The sequence below is a fragment of the Sinohyriopsis cumingii genome, unplaced genomic scaffold (assembly GCF_028554795.1).
Source record: "Sinohyriopsis cumingii isolate HCF-2022 unplaced genomic scaffold, ASM2855479v2 utg002917l, whole genome shotgun sequence".
NCBI lineage: Eukaryota > Metazoa > Mollusca > Bivalvia > Unionida > Unionidae > Sinohyriopsis > Sinohyriopsis cumingii.
The window spans coordinates 359,393-383,665 of record NW_028316337.1 but is presented as its reverse complement, the minus strand read 5'-3'; the positions used below and the strand labels follow the sequence as shown (position 1 = coordinate 383,665).

Sequence of the window (24,273 nt, the reverse complement as noted above, 5' to 3'; positions counted from 1 at the left end):
GATATGTTGAGTTACAAACCCATACTTTTCACCCCATCCATATAATAAATCTGCTTATATGTTATAATTTTAATTTCTTTATAACTTTTTAATGGACTTTAGGGATTCAAAACAACTTTGACTTGAGGCTTTATATTAATAATACACTACTTCATGTTCAATTTTCACTTTTTTTAAAGGTTAAATTAATTTGATCCTTGATTATAAATTTTTGTTAAAAATTTTGAAGGACCATTGAATGAAAAATTGTTCCAGTCCAGGCATAATATCTAGAATAAATTACTTTTAGTAACTATACATATATATATATATATATATATATATATATATATATATATATATATATATATATATATATATATATATATATATATATATATATCATCCAATGCAGATATAACTAAAACCCAGTTGGAAAAATGTTAGAAATATGCAACATCATTGAATTACCTTATTTTGTCAATTATTTTTTTTACAAACTATATGATAGCATTTTGTTTATATTTTTTTTTTAATTTAGTAGCTTTAAATTTGCCTATGCTTTGTAACTGCCAATTATTTATGATTGACAGTCTTCTTTAAATCTTGAGTTACCTGATTGCCAATACATTTAATATTTCTTACAATGTTAGGTACAATTTGAGAATCCTCAGTAGCTCTTGAGTTACTTTGACTACCAATGCATTTTATATTTCTTACAGAGTCAGGTTGAATTTGAGTAACCTCAATAGCTCCACTAATAGTAACCATGGTGACAATGCAGATGATCATGGAGAAGATGTAGAGGAAACATTGCCACCTGGATTGCAAACATGGAGGACAGCTGTCACCAAGGCAACATCCCCAGCTCAGATCATGTTGTGTATACATCAAATAGACAGATCAATAGCGTGGGAAAAGTCAATCATGAAAGTGGTAAGAATATAAATTTGTCCAAACAATAAAAACGGAAGAAGAATAAAAGCTGTTTTCTAGTTTATAACTTATGTTCAACTAATTCTTTTGCCATTGAGTGGCAATACATAGGTATCACATTTCTAATATTGTCATCAAACAGATGCTCTGTACAAACGTTTAAAAGCTGCACATCATCATGATAACAGATGAGTCACTGCATTCCATGGAAGGGGCCCTGAGTGGCCAAGTGGTCTAAAGCGCTTTCCGTTACGGATCACTGCCATGTCACCTCTGTATTCGTGTGTTTGAGTCTCGGATTCGGCTAATGTGGGTATGTGAGAAAGCTTGCCAGTAGCTTCTCGTGGGTCAGTGGTTCTTTCTGGGGTTTTCCTGGGTTCTTACTCCACCATTAATACTGGCTGCCATGTATAGCCTATCCTGTGCTGAAATATGGTGTTAAACCCTACAACAACAGCAACAGCATTCCATGGAACACTTGTTATTTATGTCATCTTAATTTTGAGGTCAGTTTATTTCATGTCCAGTTGCTTATTATGGTGACATGTTATTGAGGCATGCTTACTTTCAAGGCCAGTTCAATTTCAGATTTGTATGTTTTGGGTGACATATTTTTAAAATGATTGTTAAAAAAATTTAATTTTGTATTATTGAGTATTATTATATCTTATCAAGGTTTACCTAAAATTGAAGATTTGCTTTACTTACCCGAGTCAGAATTCTTCAAATCAAGAATAAATATAGACTTGTCTGTTTTCCTTTATTTCAGCTGTGTCAGATCTGCAGGAAGGATAATAATGAAGCAGAGCTGTTACTATGTGATGGTTGTGATAGAGGATATCATACATATTGTTTCAAGGTAAATGTACCATGCTATATATATATATTTATATATATATATATATCCTTTCCATGGGATGTTACAATCACTTAGGTATTTCAGATCTCTCTCAGAATTCATGATAGTGTGAATGCAACTTTCCTGCTGTTTTTTATATATCACATTAAAGCTTTGTTATATTTATGATCAGTACCTAGCGATGTGCATATTGATCAATCTTTGTGCTACAGAGATTCTTGTAAGAGTTATTGCCCTTTGTTGATAATCTTTGCATAATTTTATGAATGTAGCTACACTCAATTTTCAGTGGACTGCTGGAAAACCTTGTACGAATTGAGATCATCATAAGAAAATATGCATGTTGACAAATAATTATAATTGCACTATTTTCAGAAGATTTAGATTACAGACTTATCCCATAATGTGGATAGCTGTAGGATGGGGGAGAAGTGGCAGTATGTGGATAGCTGTAGGATGGGGGAGAAGTGGCAGTGTATTTACAGCAATAAACTGCACACCATTTATATCACAGATTTATTTGACGTCTTTGATTGTTTCATAAATTCTTAAACTATTCATCATGTCCTGAGATTTCTATCAAATTCTAACACTTTTATGTCGTTCTTTTTTTCCAGCCAAAACTGGAGAACATTCCTGAGGGAGATTGGTATTGTTTTGAATGTATATCAAAGGTAAGCGGAATGCAGATTGGATCACAGTTTGCTATTTTTATTTTGTATAGTTTGGAATGCCTTCTGTCAACATATATGCTGAGGCTCATAGAAAGATAAAAGATGATTGCATAGAAGTTTATTGCCAGTTACTGATTCTGTACATGCTTCCTAAATTCTGCACACTTTTTAGCCAGGATTTCTGATAAGCATGTTCATGTTTTATATGGCATCAGTGACATCAGCAATGTTAAGGTGCTATAATAAACATTTGTGAAAGTCATGTATCCTTTACATCGGGGGGGGGGGGGGGGGTCTGACATCTTTAACACAGTGGGCCACATGGGCCAAAAATGTGAAGTTCTTGGGCCGTGTACTGTAATTTTAACTGAGTTTTAAATCAGCTTGGGCCATGGACCTATATTTGGACCAGTCTGTTCTACATTGTTAGCATTATTTAACAGTAACTTTGGATATTTCCTTATATCAAGAGAATAATGGATATATTGCATAAAATACATATTTTCAAGAGTCAAGTCACAAATGAAAATACTAAAGCCATTTAATGAAGTATATCCATTTTTCGCTTGAACAAGCAAATTTTCTTTTTATTTTATGCTTCAACATATTGGCTTGTAATATGTACAGTGGATACGAGTATCAGATTTTGTATGCTATCCCATGTGATACTTTCAGCTGTTTACCATTTGTATTATTCTGTGTTTTTTGTACATGGAAAATATGAGCAGTAACATAATTCTCTTTCCAAATTCAAAGCAAAAAAAAGCACATAAAATCCATTACACAAAAATAATTAAGGAAAACAAAATAAGCATGTTGTGGGATTTGAAACCAGTATTCTTAGTGATAGTGTGCCAGCTTAACACTGGACCAAACAAGTGACAAAATGGTGGATCATATTTCATGGTCATAATGATATTAATGTTGTTTGAATGCAGTAAAAATATTTGTAATAATTCACTCCAGTGGCATTCACTTCAGTGAATTATCCATAATATTTATATTGAACATTCCACTAATAGGCATAAAATAGATTACAATATGTCTGAAGCTTGTATCATGATACGTTCGGAGCAGCTGTCTTGCTGGGTTTAGCAGACAGAATTAGAATGCATTTCACAGGCAAGATACTGTATTCTGTTGTTGAATGATATAATGGCATTCACGGGAAAGATACTGGATTCTGTTGTTTGAAGATATAATGGCATTCACAGGCAAGATACTGGATTCTGTTGTTGGAAGATATAATGGTATTCACGGGCAAAATACTGGATTCTGTTGTTGGCAGATAATAGCATTCACAAGCAAGATACTGGATTCTGTTGTTGGAGGATATAATGGCATTCACAGGCAAGATACTGTATTCTGTTGTTGGAGGATATAATGGCATTCACTGGCAAGATACTGGATTCTGTTGTTGGAAAATATAATGGTATTCACAGGCATGATACTGGATTCTGTTGTTGGAAGATATTGGCATTCACAGGAAAGATACTGGATTCTGTTGTTGGAAGATATAATGGCATTCACAGGCAAGATACTGGATTCTGTTGTTGGAGGATAATGGCATTCACAGGCAAGATGCTGGATTCTGTTGTTGGAGGATATAATGGCATTCACTGGCAAGATACTGGATTCTGTTGTTGGAAGATATAATGGTATTCACAGGCATGATACTGGATTCTGTTGTTGGAAGATACAACAGCATTCACAGGCAAGATACTGGATTCTGTTGTTGGAAGATATAATGGCATTCACAGGCAAGATACTGTATTCTGTTGTTGGAGGATAATGTGATTCACAGGCAAGATATGGGATTCTGTTGTTGGAAGGTATAATGGTATTCACAGGCAAGATACTGAATTCTGTTGTTGGAGGATATTGGCATTCACAGGAAAGATACTGGATTCTGTTGTTGGAAGATATAATGGCATTCACAGGCAAGATACTGGATTCTGTTGTTGGAGGATAATGGCATTCACAGGCAAGATACTGATTTCTGTTGTTGGAGGATATTGGCATTCACAGGAAAGATACTGGATTCTGTTGTTGGAAGATATAATGGCATTCACAGGCAAGATACTGGATTCTGTTGTTGGAGGATAATGGCATTTACAGGCAAGATACTGGATTCTGTTGTTGGAGGATATAATGGGATTCACTGGCAAGATACTGTATTCTGTTGTTGGAGGATAATGGCATTTACAGGCAAGATACTGGATTCTGTTGGAAGATAGAATGGCATTCACAGGCAAGATACTAGATTCTGTTGTTGGAGGATAATGGGATTCACGGGCAGATACTGTATTCTCTTGTTGGAGGATATAATGGCATTCACAGGCAAGATACTGGATTCTGTTGTTGGAGGATAATGGGATTCACAGGCAAGATGTTGTATTCTGTTATAGGATAATGGTATTCACAGGCATGATACTGTATTCAGTTCCTGGAAGATGCATTAGCAGAACTTTTAATTTCACTTAATTCTAGTGTTCAGTTCTGCAGAACTGTTGTTGGAATATGTGGTAGAATTGGCAATTTAAGGCATTCCACTGAATTCTCGTGTTCATTTCTGCTTTATTTTTTTCACAATATCATCATGTGATAGTGGTTTGTAAACTTTTGCAGGCAGTTGGTGAGTCATGCTGTCTGGTGTGTGGGAAGAGAATGGGTAAACTTGCCGAATGTGATACCTGTCCACGGGCAATACACATTGATTGTATGATTCCTCCATTATCTCGGTAAGACAAGGATATAATATTTAATTTACACAATTTAAATGAACAATTTTTCATAAGCCTAACATGAATTTGAGAAAATATTTATATACTAAAGAATTGCATGGTAGTGTATACCTCGTCAAACATTATTTTACAAAAGTATTCATGAAAAACAAGTATTTAATGATGTTAAAGATTCAATGTTTACAGTATATATTTCTCTTAATTATGTGGATTTTCTTTTTGTCATTGAATGTTAAAATGTATTACCTACCCAACAGAACGTTATGTCATACCAGGTAAATTTCTTTCTCTGGATCAATTAGTACTTATTGCTTTGATTTTTCCTTGCTCAATACAATACCATTCAGGACAGAACAAAAGCAGAATTGAGCATCAGAAAATAATTTTGTATGGGGTCTTTGATTATTGTTTGAACTTTTGACACTGTATTAACTATTTTTTTTCTTCAAACAAGTAATGATTTTTTAATTTCAAATGTCATTTTAGTTTAAATTTGCACTGACAGACTAAACTTTATTCTTCTTTTGATCTGTCTGTACTTCTGTCTGTTCTAATTTCTATCCAAGCATGTGAATCTGTTTACAATTCTTTATGAAATTTACTATGTTGACTCATGGGGCTGTTCCACGTTACCTACGGTAGGCATTACTAAAAGAGTTGATATGAAAACAACACATAGTTATAAATCACACCCAAGGATGACTACCCCATATTAAAAGTGCCTTCTTTGGGTCCCAAGAATATTTACTGGAACAACCATTAGAAATTGGTACTGGCAAATGTTACACCAAAAGAGATGAAGCAAAATAATGAAAAATTTCTTCCAGGTTAATGCTTTTGGGACTTGATTTGAAGTTGGAATCGTTCAGGAACTATTTTGTGGTTAGAACACACATAGCTGTTGAATAAGTAATAACATGAAATTTGCACCAAAAACAAAAGATACAGTTGAAGCAAAGTTGTTTTCTTTTTCCTCATAGGTTGAGGAATATCTGTGATCTCCACCAGGTTTTAGGTATTTCCAAAGGGAACATTGAACATATAGTTCTAAATTTATTATTATTATTATTATTATTTCAGGGTTCCAAGAAAATGGAGTTGTGCTTCATGTAATGAATTAAAGGTATGTATTTATTCTTTTCAGTATGTCCATAATATAGTTTCCAACTGATCTCAATGCCAGATTGGGTTTGTTGCCTCAATTTGTCCTTGGGAAACACGTTCTGCTATAATATCCTTGGCATGATATTGCCAATAACATGTTAAAAAGTGATGTTAAAACCAACCATCCAACAAAGGAATGGGTGTCGTTATAAATTTGTTTCATTATTCTGAACTATTTACAGGGACGTCATTAATAATAATATTGGGTTCCAGTTAAAAAGGTGATCTTGATAACCAACATTTATTTAAGTGTAAAGTGTTAATTCCAGGATGTCAGTCCTCCTTTACAGTGACTCTAAATGTTTTATTTGTTTTAAAATGTACATTAGTAAGGAGGTGGAGAAGGATTTGAAAGAGAAAGAGAAGGAAAGAAAAAAGAAAAGAACAAAGCAATTTTCTGTGATGAGTATGGTTACGATGATGAGAAGAAGGTAATATGTATATGTACCATATTAATTTCAATTTCGGTTCACCTCGACAGGTGAAAGTGGTCTTGGAGTATGTCCTTCAGATCCATCATTCATTGTGTTTTGTCCATCAACACTTTCTATTGAACACTCTCAAGGCTTTATTTCTGATAAAATTTGGACCGTATTTCATATGTAAGCTTTCATATCAAGACCATGAATTAGTTTATATATTACTGATTACAGGGAAAGAAGAAAGGTGGTCGAAAAAGCAATCCTGGTGTATCCAAAAGACGGCGGTCAGATTCCACGACATCTTCCAGAGACCGAAGAGATTCAGAGACGAGTAAATCAGAAGCATCTGTGTCACCAGAGAAATCAGACAGACGGAAGAGTGGTCACTTGGATAAAGAGAAGAGGAAGGTTGTTGAGTCATCAGCAGACATGGTGATATGCAGGTACATTGTGAATTGAGTTTTCTTTCTGTACTAATTATAAAATATGTTCTAGATTATCTTTAACAGAGAACATCCTAGTGTCAAACCTTACAGATTTATTCCAAGAACATTAGCATTAGCATCAGTAAATATGCCACTATTTCTGAACATGTAGTACTTCTACTAAACTACTTTAACCATATGTGACTAATCCTGTTCCCATTATAGTGTGTGTTTAAGCTAATTGACTAGTCATATTGCTGTTATAGAGTGCATATAAGCTAATTGACTAATCCTATTGCTATTATTGTGTGCAGTTTAGCTAATTGCCCAGTCATATTGCTATTATTGTGTGCATTTAAGCTAATTGACTAATCCTATTGCTATCAGAGTGTACATTTAAACTAATTGACACATCCTATTGCTATTAGAGAGTACATTTAAGCTAATTGACTAATCCTACTGCTATTTCAAAGTGCATTTATGCTAATTGATACATATTGCTATTATAGTGTGCATTTAAGCTAATAGATGCATCCTATTGCTGTTACAGAGTGCATATAAGCAAATTGATGCATCCTATTGCTGTTACAGAGTTCATTTAAGCTAATTGATGCATCCTATTGCTGTTAGAGTGCATTTAAGCTAATTGGCACATCCTATTGCTGTTGCAGATTGCATTTAAGCTAATTGATACATCTATTGCTGTTACAGAGTGCATTTAAGCTAATTTGATCCATCCTGTTGCTATAAAAGTGTGGATTTAGGCTAATTGACACATCCTATTGCTGTTACAGTGTGCATTTAAGCTAATTGACACATCCTATTGTTGTTACAGAGTGCATTTAAGCTAATTTGATGCATCCTGTTGCTATTAAAATGTGGATTTGTGCTCATTGACACATCCTGTTGTTGATACAGATTGCATTTAAGCTAATTGATGCATCCTATTGCTAGTACAGTGTGCATTTAACTCTTTACCTTCTGATAATGCATATATGCATTGCTGAAAATACCCTTGCGTCTCCACAGACAACATATGTGTGTTATTAGCAATGCTCTCTTTGTCCTTGTTGACTTGTACATATGTTTCTGGACAAGGTTTGGAAATCCAGAGAGGCATGTATGTGTTGATATTAAAGCTTTGCATTGGATGAAATTGAAAACATCCAATCTTAGTAGAACTATTTAGCCAATGAAAATAATCTTTACAAAAGAAATATTCCAGTCGTTGGTAGCAGAATTGATCTGATTGGTCCTCTATAAAAGAAAAGCTGCTGCCCAGACATTCAATATGTCCGCCACAGTAGCCATCTTAAATGTCTTGCTATTGCTGTTACTTATAAATAGATTTGTATATGATCATGGGATATTTATGAAAAGTATCCTTATGATATCTAGTTGGTTCTAAATGAAAATGGTGCAGTTTGGATGTTCAGTGTGGCCAACTCACCAGCCATCTTTAAGTCTTGTTATCGCTACTCCTGAAATGAGGTTTTCCCAGTATGATTTCTTATGTTATTTAGTTGGTCCTAAATGAAACTGATGCAAACTGATACTCAGTATGGCCACTATATTGTTCATCTTGAAAATATTGGTATCTTTATTACTCCCAAATGGATAATTATATCAGCATGTTTTTTTTTACCCATTTACTTCTTATTATACCTAGATTGTCGTAAATAAAAACTGCCAATTTTATATCTGTTGCTGTTACAATGTCCGTCTTCACTGGCACATGGTTATGACTTTCCATGAATGTATGGTCATATCGACACATGGTTTTCATGAAAAGACTTACAACAATGTCTACTTTTTCCTAAATGAAAGAGGTACTTACTATTCTCCCATTATGGTCCTCACAGACGTTAATTTGAAAATCTTGTCGTCACGGAAGAAATCAGAAATTTTTTTTCAGCATTCAAAAATTAAAAGGCAGAAGGGTCATATCTTGAATGACTGGAAATTCGTTTTGGCCAGTAGAACATGGGTCCCACTAAGTGATTTTTGCTTGGTTTATTCCACTAGTTAGATGGTGCCTTTGTCTAACCCTTTCAAATGTGGCTATATAACTATTGTCAACATACTACTGGTACTTTGCAAGGTCACAGAGCTTCTACACTAGTTAATAGATTCAGCTGAAACTTTTTTAAAAGTATTTAATTTATTATCTATGTAAAGTTTGTACACAGATATGCTAGGGGTTCTGTCATATCAGTATAAACAAAATGCTGTTGCTAATTGTTTTGTCGTGCCCAGGTAAGCAGAACATTGCAAGTTAGGAGTTCTTTCATGTCAATATAAGCAGAATCTTGTGTGCTAGTTGTTCTGTCATGTCAGTGTAAACAATATTTTGTGCTAGGTGTTCTTTATTGCTAGTGTAAACAGAATGTGTGCTACGATTTCTGTTTTGTCACTATAAACAGAAATGCTGTGTGCTAAGTTTTTCTGTCATGCCGTTGTAACAGAATGTTGCATGCTAGATGTTTTGTCATGCCAGAGTAAACAGAATGCTATATGCTAGGTATTATGTCATGCCTGGATAAGCAGAATGCTATATGCTAGGTATTCCATCATGCCCGTGTAAACAGAATGCTATCTTCTAGGTATTCTGTCATGCCTGGGTAAGGAGAATGCTATATGCTAGGTATTCTGTCATGCCTGGGTAAGCAGAATGATATATGCTAGGTATTCTGTCATGCCAGTGTAAACAGAATGCTATATGCTAAGTATTCTGTCATGCCTGCATAGACAGAATGTTATATGTTAGGTATTATGTCATGCCTGGGTAGGCACAATGCTATATGCTAGGTATTCTGTCATGCCTGAGTAAGCAGAATGCTGTATGCTAGGTATTCTGTCATGCCTGGGTAAGCAGAATGCTATATGCTAGGCATTCTGTCATGCCTGGGTAAGCAGAATGCTATATGCTAGGTATTCTGTCATGCCTGGGTAAGCAGAATGTTATATGCCAGATATTCTGTCATGCCTGGGTAAGCAGAATGCTATATGCCAGGTATTATGTCATGCCTGGGTAAGCAGAATGCTATATGCTAGGTATTCTGTCATGCCTGGGTAAGCAGAGTAATGCATCTTATAATGATGTTCATAGGTAAAGACATTTAATTCCACTCAAGACTGGTTGATCAGTTTAGAGTATTATTGTATGGTTTCAGATTGATATTGACAGAAATGGAGAAACATGAAGATGGTTGGCCATTTCTTGTTCCAGTCAACCTTAAACAGTTCCCCTCTTACAAAAAAATCATCAAAATCCCCATGGACTTCAGCACGATGAAAAATAATCTCAGGGATAACTGGTGAGTAATAAAATCATATAATAAAGCATCTGTTGTCATTATAAACTACTTCCATTTTAAAGATTACTAAACAATGTCGTTGCTTAGAAGTAGGGAGCAGTGGACATTTTTGGCCAAACTTATGCTGCCTAGAAATAGGTACTGGTGGGCATTTTGTGTGAAACATGCATTGTAGTTGGTCATAAATATGCAGTCTTGAAATAGGGAGTGGTGGACATTTGTTGCTAAAGGGCCAATGTTGTTGGTCATACTTATGCTGCCTAGAAATAGAGAGTTGTGAGCATTTTTTTGCTAAATGGGTAATGTCATTGATAGATCATATTTTATTCAGAGGATCTTGCATGAGTGTTTATCATTGAGAGGATCTTGGATGAGTGCTTATCATTGAGAGGATCTTGGATGAGTGCTTATCATATACTGGATATTGGATGAATACTTATCATTTAGAGGATCTTGGATGAGTGCTTATCATGGAGAGGATCATGGATGAGTGATTATCATTTAGAGGATCTTGGATGAGTGATTATCATGGAGATGATCTTGGACGAGTGATTATCATTGAGAGGATCTTGGATGAGTACTTTTTATCATTTAGAGGATCTTGGATGAGTGCTTATCATTTAGAGGATCTTGGATGAGTGCTTATCATTGAGAGGATCTTGGATGAGTGCTTATCAATTAGAGGATCTTGGATGAGTTTATCGTTTAGAGGATCTTGGATGAGTACTTATCATTTAGAGGATTTTGGATGAGGGATTATCATGGAGAGGATCTTGGATGAGTGATTATCATTGAGAGGATCTTGGATGAGTACTTTTTATCATTTAGAAGATCTTGGATGAGTGCTTATCATTTAGAGGATCTTGGATGAGTGCTTATCATTGAGAGGATCTTGGATGAGTGCTTATCAATGAGAGGACCTTGGATGAGTGTTTATCATTGAGAGGATCTTGGGTGAATGCTTATCATTTAGAGGATCTTGGATGAGTTTATTGTTTAGAGGATCTTAGATGAGTTTATCGTTTAGAGGATCTTGGATGAGTCTATCATTGAGAGGATCTTGGATGAGTGTTTGTCATTGAGAGGATCTTGGATGAGTGCTTATCATCTGGAGAATCTTAGATGGGTGCTTATCATTGAGAGGATCTTGGATGAGTGTTTATCAATGAGAGGATCTTGGATGAGTACTTATCATTGAGAGGATCTTGGATGAGTGTTTATCATTTAGAGGATCTTGGATGAGTGTTTATCATTGAGAGGATCATGGAAGAGTGTTTGTCATTGAGAGGATCTTGGATGAGTGATTATCATTGAGAGGATCTTGGATGAGTTTATCATTTAGATGATCTTGGATGAGTGATTATCATTTAGAGGATCTTGGTAGAGTGCTTATCAATGAGAGGATCTTGGATGAGTGTTTATCGTTTAGATGATCTTGGATGAGTGCTTATCATTTAGAGGATCATGCAGAAGTCCTTCAATTTAGAGGTTCTTGGGTGAAAGCTTATAAATAAAGAGATCTTGCATGAGTGCTTAATATTAAAGGAGATCTTGCATGAGTGCTTAAAATTAAATGAATCTTGCATGAGTGCCTAACATTAAAGGGGATCTTGCATGAGTGCTTAACATTAATGAGATTTTGCATTAGTGCTTATTAAGGTGATCTTGCATGAGTGCTTCTCCTTAAGGTGACCTTGCATGAGTGATCATCATTATTAAAGGGATCTTAAATGAGTGCTTATTTTAATGATACTCTTGAAGCAAATCTTTTAATGTGGTTTTCCTTCACAGAGTGAAAGTTACAATTTAGCCATTGAGGCAAATGATAAAACTAACTTAGATCAATCCATTAATGATGCAAAAATTGGTTCAGAGAAACTTGATAAATGTCTTTTTTGTGTGTAGAGTTATGGCCCCTGATCATGTGACTTGCCTACTGTTTCTGCATGATTGCTTCTAAATTATTAAATTATTTCATTCTAATTTGTTTTGCAGGATGTTTAAAAGAGCTAAAATCCCAGATTGTCATAATATCCAACTTTCTTGAGCGAAATTAACTACCTTAAATTATTGTTTGATTTTATTCAGATTGTATAAGCAGCTTGATATTTAACAGGCAGGCAAAAGAAGGGGGGGGTGATATCAGTTCATGGAATTTCCTTGCTTTGTATGTAAAACGTTTTGCATAGGTGATTTATGAATATGCCTAATTTTTGTTTCAGCTACAAAACCAGGGCTGAATTTGCTGCTGATGCTAGAATAATTTTCCAGAACTGTCAAACATTTAATGAAGATGATTCCGAGGTGGGACAGGCTGGGCATAATATGCGGAAATTTTTCGAACGACGATGGAAAGAACTTCTCCTGTCTTCATCCTCAGAGGATGTATGTGGTGAAAATGCATCTTCTCAGTCATGAATAGCAGCAGATAAATCAGGGACTTTATGTAATGTGATAACTGTTTCCCCTAAAGTATGTCATCAGCTCTTCTAGAGACTGCTGCAGGTTATAGACTCATCCATGTGTTAGATTAAATTTCATAGATGAAGCCATTTTTCGGGATGACCAGGCTAGTACCTCTTAAGGCTGAGAAGGAGTTTATGTGTTGAGCTTGCTTGAGATATGAGCTTGCTTGAGATAACAAGTGGGATTTTATTAAGTCATGGAAGTCTCTCTTTAAAAGAGGGACAGGACTATTATGTGAAAGTTAGTGCATATCAGAGGAGAGCCATAAAATAAGTATTTTTCTAATGTTCATTTCTGAAAATGTGTCAGGTATTTTCTTTACAAGGATACTATCAGAAGGTTGCGGTCAAGGAGTTGCATGTTATTTTGTGACACTTTTATCAAGACATTTTCAGTGGTATATGTAAATTCATAGGTACTTTTTTAGGTTAATCATCAGTCATTCGATTTTTTATGGTTCAGCATATTTTTACCTTTTTCTGTACTGTTTCTTACAACTTAATTAATTCCTTTTTTGTACGAGAAATGTCAGCTTGATTACTTTCATTTTACAGGCTTTAAATGAAAGGATTTTTTTAGGTACTGCAAAAAAAAAAGGGGAAAATCAGATTACATGGAAAATAAACTTACACATAAATTAATCTTACATGGAAACAGTGGCTGTCCACAGTTTCATTGCAAAAATGAATACATATACTCATTGTTTATATATCACTAATTCTGAATGAGCTGTAATATCCAGTGGTTACCTGAAGGGTTAGATTTGAATCGGACCATCGGCTCAACTACTGTATTGTCTTTAGGCAGTGCATTTAATGCAGTTGTCTTGGTAACCTACTTGTGTTGCTTTGCCATAACCAAAACAAATATCAAATTCTGCCTTTTCATCTCTTCTTTTTCTTTTTGTGACAATCTTTACCACACTGTCAGTTTTGTTCATTCAGAAGCTTTGTAAAAGAGTTGTATCAGTTTGCATGCCCATCAGTGCACATATAAAATAGACACATGCAAACTTAACTGATTTCAAATCAAAGCAAATTTTTTGAAAGAGAATTATGTTATATGTTTAGATGAATGCAAAACACAGCAGCACATAAATGGTAAACAGCTGACATTTTCCCTAAGAAATCTGCTTCAGTCTGACATACACTTAACTAGCCAATACATTTGAGTGTAAATTTGTTCTTTGAAATATGGTTGTTTTCTGAGTGAGTAAGGAATATAGATCATTTTGTGGGTGAAAAGTGCTAGAATGTTCACTGTTGGTTTTCCACCACCTCATGAAACGTACCATTCACTAGATGCACAGAAATGTCCTCCATGTATAGGATGTGTGTAGTATTTTCTCCAAATGACAGTTTTTTAAAACTGTTGTCCAAAGTAAATGTGCACTGGCTATTGACTGAGCTATTTATATTTTAATTAGATTGACAATTCCTTTGCTATGTTTGGTTGGTCATGCTTTGACTCATGGCCAGTTTCTTAGGTTAAGTTTAGAACAAGAATTAAGCATCTTCCTTGTCAGCCCTTTTAATCATTTATGAAGATATTTTGAATGCCCAACACAGTGCTTGTGCCGAAGTTTTGCTTTTGTTTCAGTTTTCAGACTCCGATTGGGGATTCATGTTTTATGAACATGTTTGTATCATTTGAAAATTTCAAACTGAAATGACGGGTTGTATTTGTTTTCAACTGTGAATTTTTTTGCAATCTTCACAGATTTCATATCTTTATTATTATTATTATTATTATTTAAAAAGAAGTGATGTTCTTGTCAGTTTTTACTGGGGACACAAAAATTACATGCCACATGTCATCCTGTAAAAGCTGCATTTGTAGGTTATCTCAGTGAAACTTGGATCATTGTGACCTATATTTCATGGTGTAATAACTTACCTTTAAATCCATTGTCACCCATACTGCACTGCCAGATTTGGCATGGAAATCGTACAAGCCTGAGCTCAAGTTTGACACTGAGTTTTCATTTTCAACCAAATCAAAAGTTTCCTTTTCGATCTAAAGTGATCTGTGATTGGTTTACACAAAATTTATGATTAGATGTTGGCTTGATACAGCAGGTGCTCTATGCAGCAGATTTGTAAAATTGGAGTTTACAGATTACAAGTATTATCATGTTTTGTTTATTTGTTTATTTTGGGTTTTTTATATCTTGATCTATTAATTGTTTGCTGATTTTTTTTTAAAAGCTAGTCTTACCAACATAAAAAATATGACATTTGAAATATATGTTATTTTTCATCAGGAAAGTATGTAAATATAATTTGTTAACTATTACAAAATGCTAATTAAAGCAGTGTGTCCTGGAATCTCATTTTTTATGGTGGTTAGGTTTCATGTTGGTTCAGAATTCAAAATATTTGTGTCGGCTTTCCTTCAGTATAGTGAATACTTCATTGGCATCTGTCTATCAACGACAGTCAAGGCACATCAAACTTATGTCTTTTACAGACAGGTCTTTATTATGCAGTACTGAAACATGCAAGTAAACTTGAGAAAATAGGTCTATAAATACTATACAAATACTGACCTTTGTTGAGGTGGATATGTACGTTTATGAGCCTCACAGTAACACAAAGTGTTGGTCCATTATATACGTTTGCCAGTTCATGAAACATAATATTTACCAGTATAAAGTTATTTGTTTTATTAATTTAGTGTAAAATTTTGAAATTCAGATTTTTTAATTTAGGGAAAATTCCTTTTCAAGTACACAGTGCGATAAAAATGAAATATTATGTTATGATGGTATGGTGTCAACAGTTAGTGCAGATCACATGAAAATTGTGTGATAATTTCCTTAATCAGCCAGAGTTTTTTTTATGTGGTGTCCACAAAAGGCAGGTTTTACTGTAGCCATATCAGTAGATGTTCTGCACTAGTAACCTCATAATTGTTCAATATTCTATGCAGTATTTTAATTTTAAACATAAAATACACCTTGTATGTGTTGTTTTCTTTTGCTGGTTCAAAATAAACTGCAGAATCAGGAATGAGTAATGATGTAACTGGCTCTTTGCATCAACTATAGAGAGGAATAAGCAGTGCTAACTGGTTCTTTGATTATGTAGTAACTGGTGCAGACCCCTGAACAGATAACAATCACAGCTTTCAGAATTGTTCTTTCTTTTTCTTTCTTTTTTCTTTCAACTTTTGTAAAATAAATGACAGTTGTAGTATTTGATGGAAGGTGAATCAGAAGCTTGATAAATTGATCTTGAATCTTTCTCAGATACTGGAAATTTTTGTAGATGAGGTATTCTTCATGAGAGATTGAGACAAAACAAAGAGTGGGTAATCTACCTCGAATTATAAATTGCAGCGCAGGAGTGTCTTAATAGATATAAAGCAAGCACAAGAAATGTATCACAAAATGACCACAAATTTCATACTCATTACATCAAAATACCTCAATGCTTGCTGAGCTGATAAAATACCATATTTTCCATGGAAACCACAGTCAGTAATGATAGAATTTAATTTCTGTGAAATAAATGCAAGAAAAAAGGAAAAACGTTGCATGTATTTTTAAGGAAAGTTTTGGACCATAAATTTGGATTATAATTATTTAATCAGACATTTTTGTTCCTTTTCTACCTCGTTGACGGTATGACTGAGGCCCTCCCCCCAAAGAAACTTTTAAAAACTTTTCAAACAAGCTTTGTAAGAAAATTTATGGTTAATATTGTATAGATGTACATGTATATTTGTATATGAATGTATGCATATTTTCTGTATAAGTGTAGTTTTGTGGGAACAATACTGTGTGCATACTAAGGCACAAAGACATGCAATATATAATGTTTCTTTATTAACTCAGTGCATTATCATGTATATATACAATCAGACCATTTCATATCACACATGTTTGATGTCAGTTTTGCTAAGTAGAGGGACCCAAAGTGTTCTTGACAAATCAAACATCATCTTTGTTAGGTATCTGCGTTTATAAATGCACCAGTTTTGTTTGAAAAGAAGTAAATTTGTCAGAAATAGTTTGTGTTCTTGTTAGCTCTGCGCATGTAAAATTGCTCTTAATTTATATCTTATTTATTTGACATAAATAATAGAATTCTTTCGTAATTTTCAGTGTGTTCCATGTACAGTACTGCAGAGCACAGTCTATGTAAATGAACCATTCTGTTAGTCATGCAACTCCATGTCCTGCCCACTTGATTTCATGGTATTAATAATATATTGTAGGTAGGGTTTCATTGTTTTTGTAGCAAGTAAATTTCGTCAGACTACAGTGAGACTTTGAAAGGATTTTTGCCTTGAGGTGTATTTCTAAGTCTTCTATGTAGTCTGTGTATTGATTCTGATTGACTCAAGAGTTAATCTGCTCTACAATTGCAGACTTTCAGATGAGTTTTCTTTATTTGGAAATCGCAAATTCACATTTAGAAAATAGATATCTGGTATGCAGTTGCTACATAATGGACCTACATTTCATGATATACAAATATGATGCCTTTGTATTAAGATGTTGTATCAAGTACAAGTTATATTCTTTTACAGACCTAGGCTGGTACCGTGTACAACTTCAGCTAAACCAGTGGGGTTTGCAGATCTAGACTGGTACCCTGTACCACTGTAGCTAAAACAATGTGGCTGTGCCAACATCTTGTTTCTAAGTTGGGACAGGTCAGGGGCTTTGTCATTGGACAGTATTTTTCCAGTAATCTGATTGGTCAAGTTGATCATGCTATAAATGCAGTCAGTGTGACATCACAGTGACAAGTAACAGACAAGCATGTGGTGTCACTGTAATATAAAACAATGCGTCACTTTGGCATGTACACATTCACCTACTCTGGCTCATTTCGTGCTTTAGCAAGTTCAGGATATTTAGTTTAATTTACTTTTGATGCTTGTGGGGGTTTTGTATAATATCATTCATCTTACAAATTTAAATGTACAGTGTTTTTAAGATGCTACTTTTACATTATATCCATTAGAAAACAAACTCAACAACAGTTATATTTCTTTAGATATTTATCTTGTACCAATCAGTGTTTCAGTAAGTGCTCCTGACCCTCTTGATGTTTTACTTAAGACAGGGGACCAGTTAATTTGCTGACAGAGAAAAGAGCACAACTTAGAATGATTCATTGACATAGAGAGTGGTGCTTAATTCCATTTTTTCTGTTCATTGTTTTGTCCCTATTCAAAACTATCAGCATCTTCATCATTTGCCCTCTACACTGGAACCAATGTACACTGCCTGGATGTGAAACAATCGTTCATCTGTCAATTCAATAAAAAAGTTTACAACAAACGTTTTAGTTTTAGTCCTTTCCAACCTCTTAGATCTGTAACCTGGTTAGTGCAGTGACATGACATGGAACCAGTGTACACTTCTACCATTCATCAAGTCAGTCTTTACAGCAAAGGTTCGAGTTTTGGTCCATTCCAAGCACTTAGATCTGGTGACCTGTTGGAGCAGTGACATGAAAATTCACATAAGCATGTTTGACCTTGTACATAGACCAATTAATTATAAGTATATTCCAATAATATAAATATGAGAGATTCATTATGATTGTCAATGCATAACAAAAGACTATAGTACAACTGAACTCGTATAGCTCATGTAATCACTATAAGTCATTTTTTTGCAGCTGTAGGTGTCATTTTGGAGACTTTGAATATACATACCTATAAATGGCATTTATTCACTTTTATGATACGCCTTGTCCATCAAATTCCATTGAAGATTATTGTATAAATCCCTCGAAAAATGCCTAATGGCAAATTCAGTGATAACCTACTTCGATATTTTTAGGCACATCTGAGCAAGCGGGGGGAACCCGTTTGAACTGGGTTTTGTCATGCACTATGATGTAAGAGGGAACATGCCTGTGGTTGGGAAAAAGTGCAGTACTACAAACATAAAAAGATGTGCAACAATGTCATTTATAAACTAAGTCTGGGAAACCATCAGCAGGAAAATAAAAAATATCAAACAAGATCAATATATTGGAGGCAATTATGTCATTTGTATACATCTTCATTATGATAGGTCATATCTTTTATTTTAATTCATACATAATACCTATTTTTCCCATAAAAACATGTTCTTTCTGTAGAAAAACAGCTAACAATTCAGGTTTATTTTAGTTGAATTTTACATCATGCTAAATTATCATTTTGAAGAAATGTCATATATGCAAGCTAAGAACAAAATTACTCCTCTGTTCCATTCATAGCTGAACATCTATACAGGAGATGAATGAAAATGTACATGACTTCTTGTTCAGATGATCGTGCCTTTATAATCCTTGCACTAGTAATAGTTCAATCCAATATCAACTTTCTTGACCCAGTGTAATGCCAAACTACCCTCGTAAAAGTGCATAACAATCAATAGTTTTCATCTGGAAATTTTGTTATGACAGTTATGTGTAGTTCAGTCAAAAATCACAATTGAATAAACTTTAACTTATATTATGATTAAACTTTAAATATAAAATTAGTTTTTAATTTATATCGCTAAATGCGCCTACAAAAAATGTACATGACTCATGGGACTTTTATTATCACCATGTTCTTGAGGTGGATTTGTCAGTGTATAATAGAAACTGAGCCTAAAAAGAAATGCAAGTATCTAGTTCATGTCACAAACATATTTGAAGTCTGTTAGATGTGTATTCTTTAGCATGATGAACTTTTAAGGTGAAATGGGTGCATTAGTTCTTGACTGTCTGTTGCACAAATCAAGAATAAAAGAGATAGATCATTTTCATAAAGTGCAATTTGAGTAACACCAGTTATGCCCACCGTGTGTGACCCACCTCCCTTCAAAAACTTATGAGTTACCCACTTCTCTCAGAAAATATTGGATTGGTTCCACCAAGTGTGATCTGCCTCTGTTGGAAAACGTGTGAGAGACCGACTTCTCGTGGAAAATATTGGATTGGTTCCACCATGTGTGACCTGCCTCTGTCGGAAAACATAAGGGATTGGCTCTGCAATGTATGAGTGACCCAGCTCTCTTGTAAAATATTGGATCAGATCCATAGTGGGAGTATGCAGAAGAGAAAACCACTAATATATCTTAACTATTTGCTGCAAGCAGATATTCAAGAGTGGTCACTGTTACCACAGTTAACAATAAGCTAGCTTATGTAAGTATTGTACAGTTGGTGTTTGATATAACAATAGGCCAGCTTTTGTACTTGCTGTACAGCTGGTGTTTGATAAACAACAGGCCAGCTTTTGTACTTGCTGTACAGCTGGTGTTTGATATAGCAATAGGACAGCTTTTGTACTTGCTGTACAGCTGGTGTTTGGTATAACAATAGGCCAGCTTTTGTACTTGCTGTATAGCCAGTGTTTGATACAACAATAGGCCAGCTTTTGTACTGGCTATACAGCATGTGTTTGATACAGCAATTGGCCAGCTTGTGTACTTGCTGTATAGCCGATCAGTTTTAGTGTAGCAAAATGTTTCTTTGTCCATAATTCTAACATCAACATGCTTCATGTTTCTATGTAACGCATCAAAAAAGGTATTTGTAGATATATTGCTAGAGGCCAGAATATATCACCAGCATTGGTGTTCTGTATGCAGTTCTTGAGTTTGATCCCTCTTCATTGGACCCCTGTAAGTCATCAAACTGTGTGACAATTTGATCATTAAGGTTTTACATTTGAAGATTTTAAATCAAATTGACTCAGAAACAGTAATGAAATACATAGTTGGTGCTCAAAACATCTGATAGCCTGATGCCCAGGTCACCGCTAATTGGGCTTCTCGAAAAGAATGTTAATTTGCCTGACATAAAGACTAGTAAATTAACAATTATCTCAATGTGTGCCCCTTACCGATGTGAAGATTGTTTACATACCATGCTGTTTTTTTTTGAAAGCTGTAAACTTTGTGTACAAAGAGAAGCATATGACTTACGAACAAGGAACAGATTGCTTGGGTTGCTCATAATTAGTGCTCACTTCTCTTTAACATTCATGTGGTTCTACTGGTAGTACTGGTTTTGCAGGGCCGTCTACCACACATACTATTTTATAATTGAAATTTACTGCTTTTTAAAATTAACTTTTTATTTAAATAAAAAGAGGAAGAACAAAAACTAGATTTTTTTAACACATTCTGTCCATTCATTACAGAAACCAATCGGAACCATTATGCTGAGGACCAAAACTGTTCCAACAGTCATTGCTACTGGTGCAGTAGTGTGTATAATCAGATTATTGCTATTATATGTATACAACAAGCTGATAATTGATTACCGTAGTGTTTTAATCTGGAAAGTTTGGGCCAGATGCAAGAAGCTTTTTGAGCCGTTGTAAGTAAAACTTGGTACATGATAGCTTCAGAGTTTTTGAATCTGCCATCCTTTGAGAGTGTTGAGAAAAACAGTAAAGACTGACCAAAACTGATTTTGGCTGAAACATGAGAGTAATTATTGCAACACTGGTTAAACATCAGTATAAAAAATGTAAAGAGAAACTGGATAAAGCAAGACATGTTTTTGTTGATGAATCTGGCCTCATTAGTGATTTTCCACAATTTGGCAAATCAACACACTTGGACTCAATGACCCAAATTGCTCAGCTCATTAACAAACAAAGAGTTCACAATAAAATGGCTAATGAGTTCAGGTCATTAACAAACAAAGTTCACAATACAATGGCTAATGAGTTCAGGTCATTAACAAACAAAGAAGTTCACAATACAATGGCTAATGAGTTCAGGCCATTAACAAACAAAGAGTTCACAATACAATGGCTAATGAGTTCAGGTCATTAACAAAGAAGTTCACAATACAATGGTTAATGAGTTCAGGTCATTAACAAAGACGTTTACAATAAAATGGCTAATGAGTTCAGGTCATTAGCAAAGAAGTTCACAATACAATGGCTAATGAGTTCAGGTCATTAACAAACAGTTCACGATACAATGGCTAATGAGTTCAGGTCATTAATAAACAGAGTTCACAATGCAATGGCTAATGAGTTCAGGTCATTAACAAACAGTTCACACTACAATGGCTAATGAGTTCAGGTCATTAACAAAGAAGTTCACAATACAATGGCTAATGAGTTCAGGTCATTAACAAAGAAGTTTACAATAAAATGGCTAATGAGTTCAGGTCATTAGCAAAGAAGTTCACAATACAATGGCTAATGAGTTCAGGTCATTAACAAAGAAGTTTACAAAACAATAGCCAATGAGTTCATGTCATTAAAAAGAAGTCCACAATACAATGGCTAATGAGTTCAGGTCCTTAACAAACAAAGAGTTCACTATACAATGGCTAATGAGTTCAGGTCATTAACAAACAAAGAGTTTACAATACAATGGCTAATGAGTTCAGGTCATTAAAAAGAAGTCCACAATACAATGGCTAACGAGTTCAGGTCATTAACAAACAAAGAGTTCACAATACAATGGCTAATGAGTTCAGGTCATGAACAAAGTAGCTCACAATACAATGGCTAATGAGTTCAGGTCATTAACAAAGAAGTTCACAATACAATGGCTAATGAGTTCAGGTCATTAACAAACAAAGTTCACAATACAATGGCTAATGAGTTCAGGTCATTAACAAAGAAGTTCGCAATAAAATGGCTAATGAGTTCAGGTCATTAAAAAAGAAGTTCACAATACAATGGCTAATGAGTTCAGGTCATTAACAAAGAAGTTTGCAATAAAATGGCTAATGAGTTCAAGTCATTAGCAAAGAAGTTCACAATACAATGGCTAATGATTTCAGGTCATTAACAAACAAAGAGTTCACAATACAATGGCTACTGAGTTCAGGTCATTAACAAAGTTAAAAATATGATGGCTAATGAGTTCAGGTCATTAACAAAGAAGTTCACAATAAAATGGCTAATGAATTCAGGTCATTAACAAACAAAGAGTTCACAATACAATGGCTAATGAGTTCAGGTCATTAAGAAAGAAGTTTACAATACAATGGCTAATGAGTTCAGGTCATTAAAAAGAAGTCCACAATACAATGGCTAATGAGTTCAGGTCATGAACAAAGAAATTCACAACACAATGGCTAATGAGTTCAGGTCATTAACAAAGAAGTTCACAATACAATGGCTAATGAGTTCAGGTCATTAACAAACAAAGAGTTCACAATACAATGGCTAATGAGTTCAGGTCATTATCAAAGAAGTTCACAATAAAATGGCTAATGAGTTCAGGTCATTAAAAAGAAGTTCACAATACAATAGCTTATGAGTTCAGGTCATTGAAAAGAAGTTCACACTACAATGGCTAATGAGTTGACTGCCTCTGTGAAACTTGACTTGCTACTATATGATCATTGTTTATGCACCACATCGCTAAAACCATATCATACACTGGCTTTAAGAGTGATTCCATTTGGCTCACCTTTGCTGTTTAAAGAGAAAATTGAAGATGTTCAGAGGCTAACCACTTGGAAACTGCCCATTTGACTGTATCCTTGCATAGGATCCCCCTGTCACAGCCACAAAGGAGGAATGACAGGTGAGCCAGGAAAATGGATCATTTACGCCCCAAGAGTCAATTTCCTCCAAAAACTAGTGACATTTTCCTCAATAGCAAAAGCAATATTCTGTTCCTTTTTAACCATCTCTGGTTTTAGTGAACCAGGGAAAATCCAAGCTTAACTCGTCCCAGTGTTTTGTCCACTTTGGTATGTGGTCTATAACTAATCTCAATCTAGTACGTCTCCCTCATGTATGCATCCTTGTATCACTGAACTTGTCAAGTCCGTTTCCAACATGACAAGGATTTCAGTGAGAGTTCTTGCAGCAACTTGGGATACTCAGTGAAGATCTGATCCCGCTGGAGTCTTTTTCAAACCCTATCATAATGATGATCACCCCATTCAAGGGGAAGAGTGACAAGAAGATTTAAAGACAGTCATTGTGACAACTGAATTGAATTTACAACTGACAACAATTTCATTTATGACCAACTAAGTATCATAAGAAATCTGTTGGTGAAAACTCCATGTTGATATAGCCATCCATTTGGAGAGGAGTAGAGTTAACACATTTTCAAGACACGACTTTACATTCTGGAGCAGAAGCAACAAGATTAACCAGTTAGACATCATAATGCATCCTTTAGTGAAAACCCCATGTCGATATCACAGTTAGACATCATAATGCGTCCTTTAGTGAAAACCTCATGTAGATATCACAGTTAGACATCATGTGTCCTTTAGTGAAAACCCCATGTCAATTTCACACTTAGACATCATAATGTGTCCTTTAGTGAAAACCCCATGTCGATATCACC

The 24,273-nt window shown here is 34.7% G+C and overlaps 1 protein-coding gene across 18 annotated transcripts in view; it reads left to right on the top strand.

The window, feature by feature from the left end:
* Positions 1-18,282, top strand: part of LOC149769964 (bromodomain adjacent to zinc finger domain protein 2B-like) — a 131,947-nt gene extending 113,665 nt beyond the window's left edge. For all 18 annotated transcript variants that reach the window (XM_089949608.1, XM_089949591.1, XM_089949604.1 and 15 more), the window contains 8 exons: positions 702-915; positions 1,685-1,774; positions 2,392-2,448; positions 5,077-5,189; positions 6,273-6,315; positions 7,010-7,221; positions 10,377-10,520; positions 12,743-18,282. In XM_089949608.1, coding sequence (XP_089805734.1) covers positions 702-915; positions 1,685-1,774; positions 2,392-2,448; positions 5,077-5,189; positions 6,273-6,315; positions 7,010-7,221; positions 10,377-10,520; positions 12,743-12,938 — 1,069 coding nt within the window. In that variant the 3' untranslated portion in view covers positions 12,939-18,282. The remainder of the gene's footprint in view (positions 1-701; positions 916-1,684; positions 1,775-2,391; positions 2,449-5,076; positions 5,190-6,272; positions 6,316-7,009; positions 7,222-10,376; positions 10,521-12,742) is intronic.
* Positions 18,283-24,273: the final 5,991 nt, after the last annotated feature.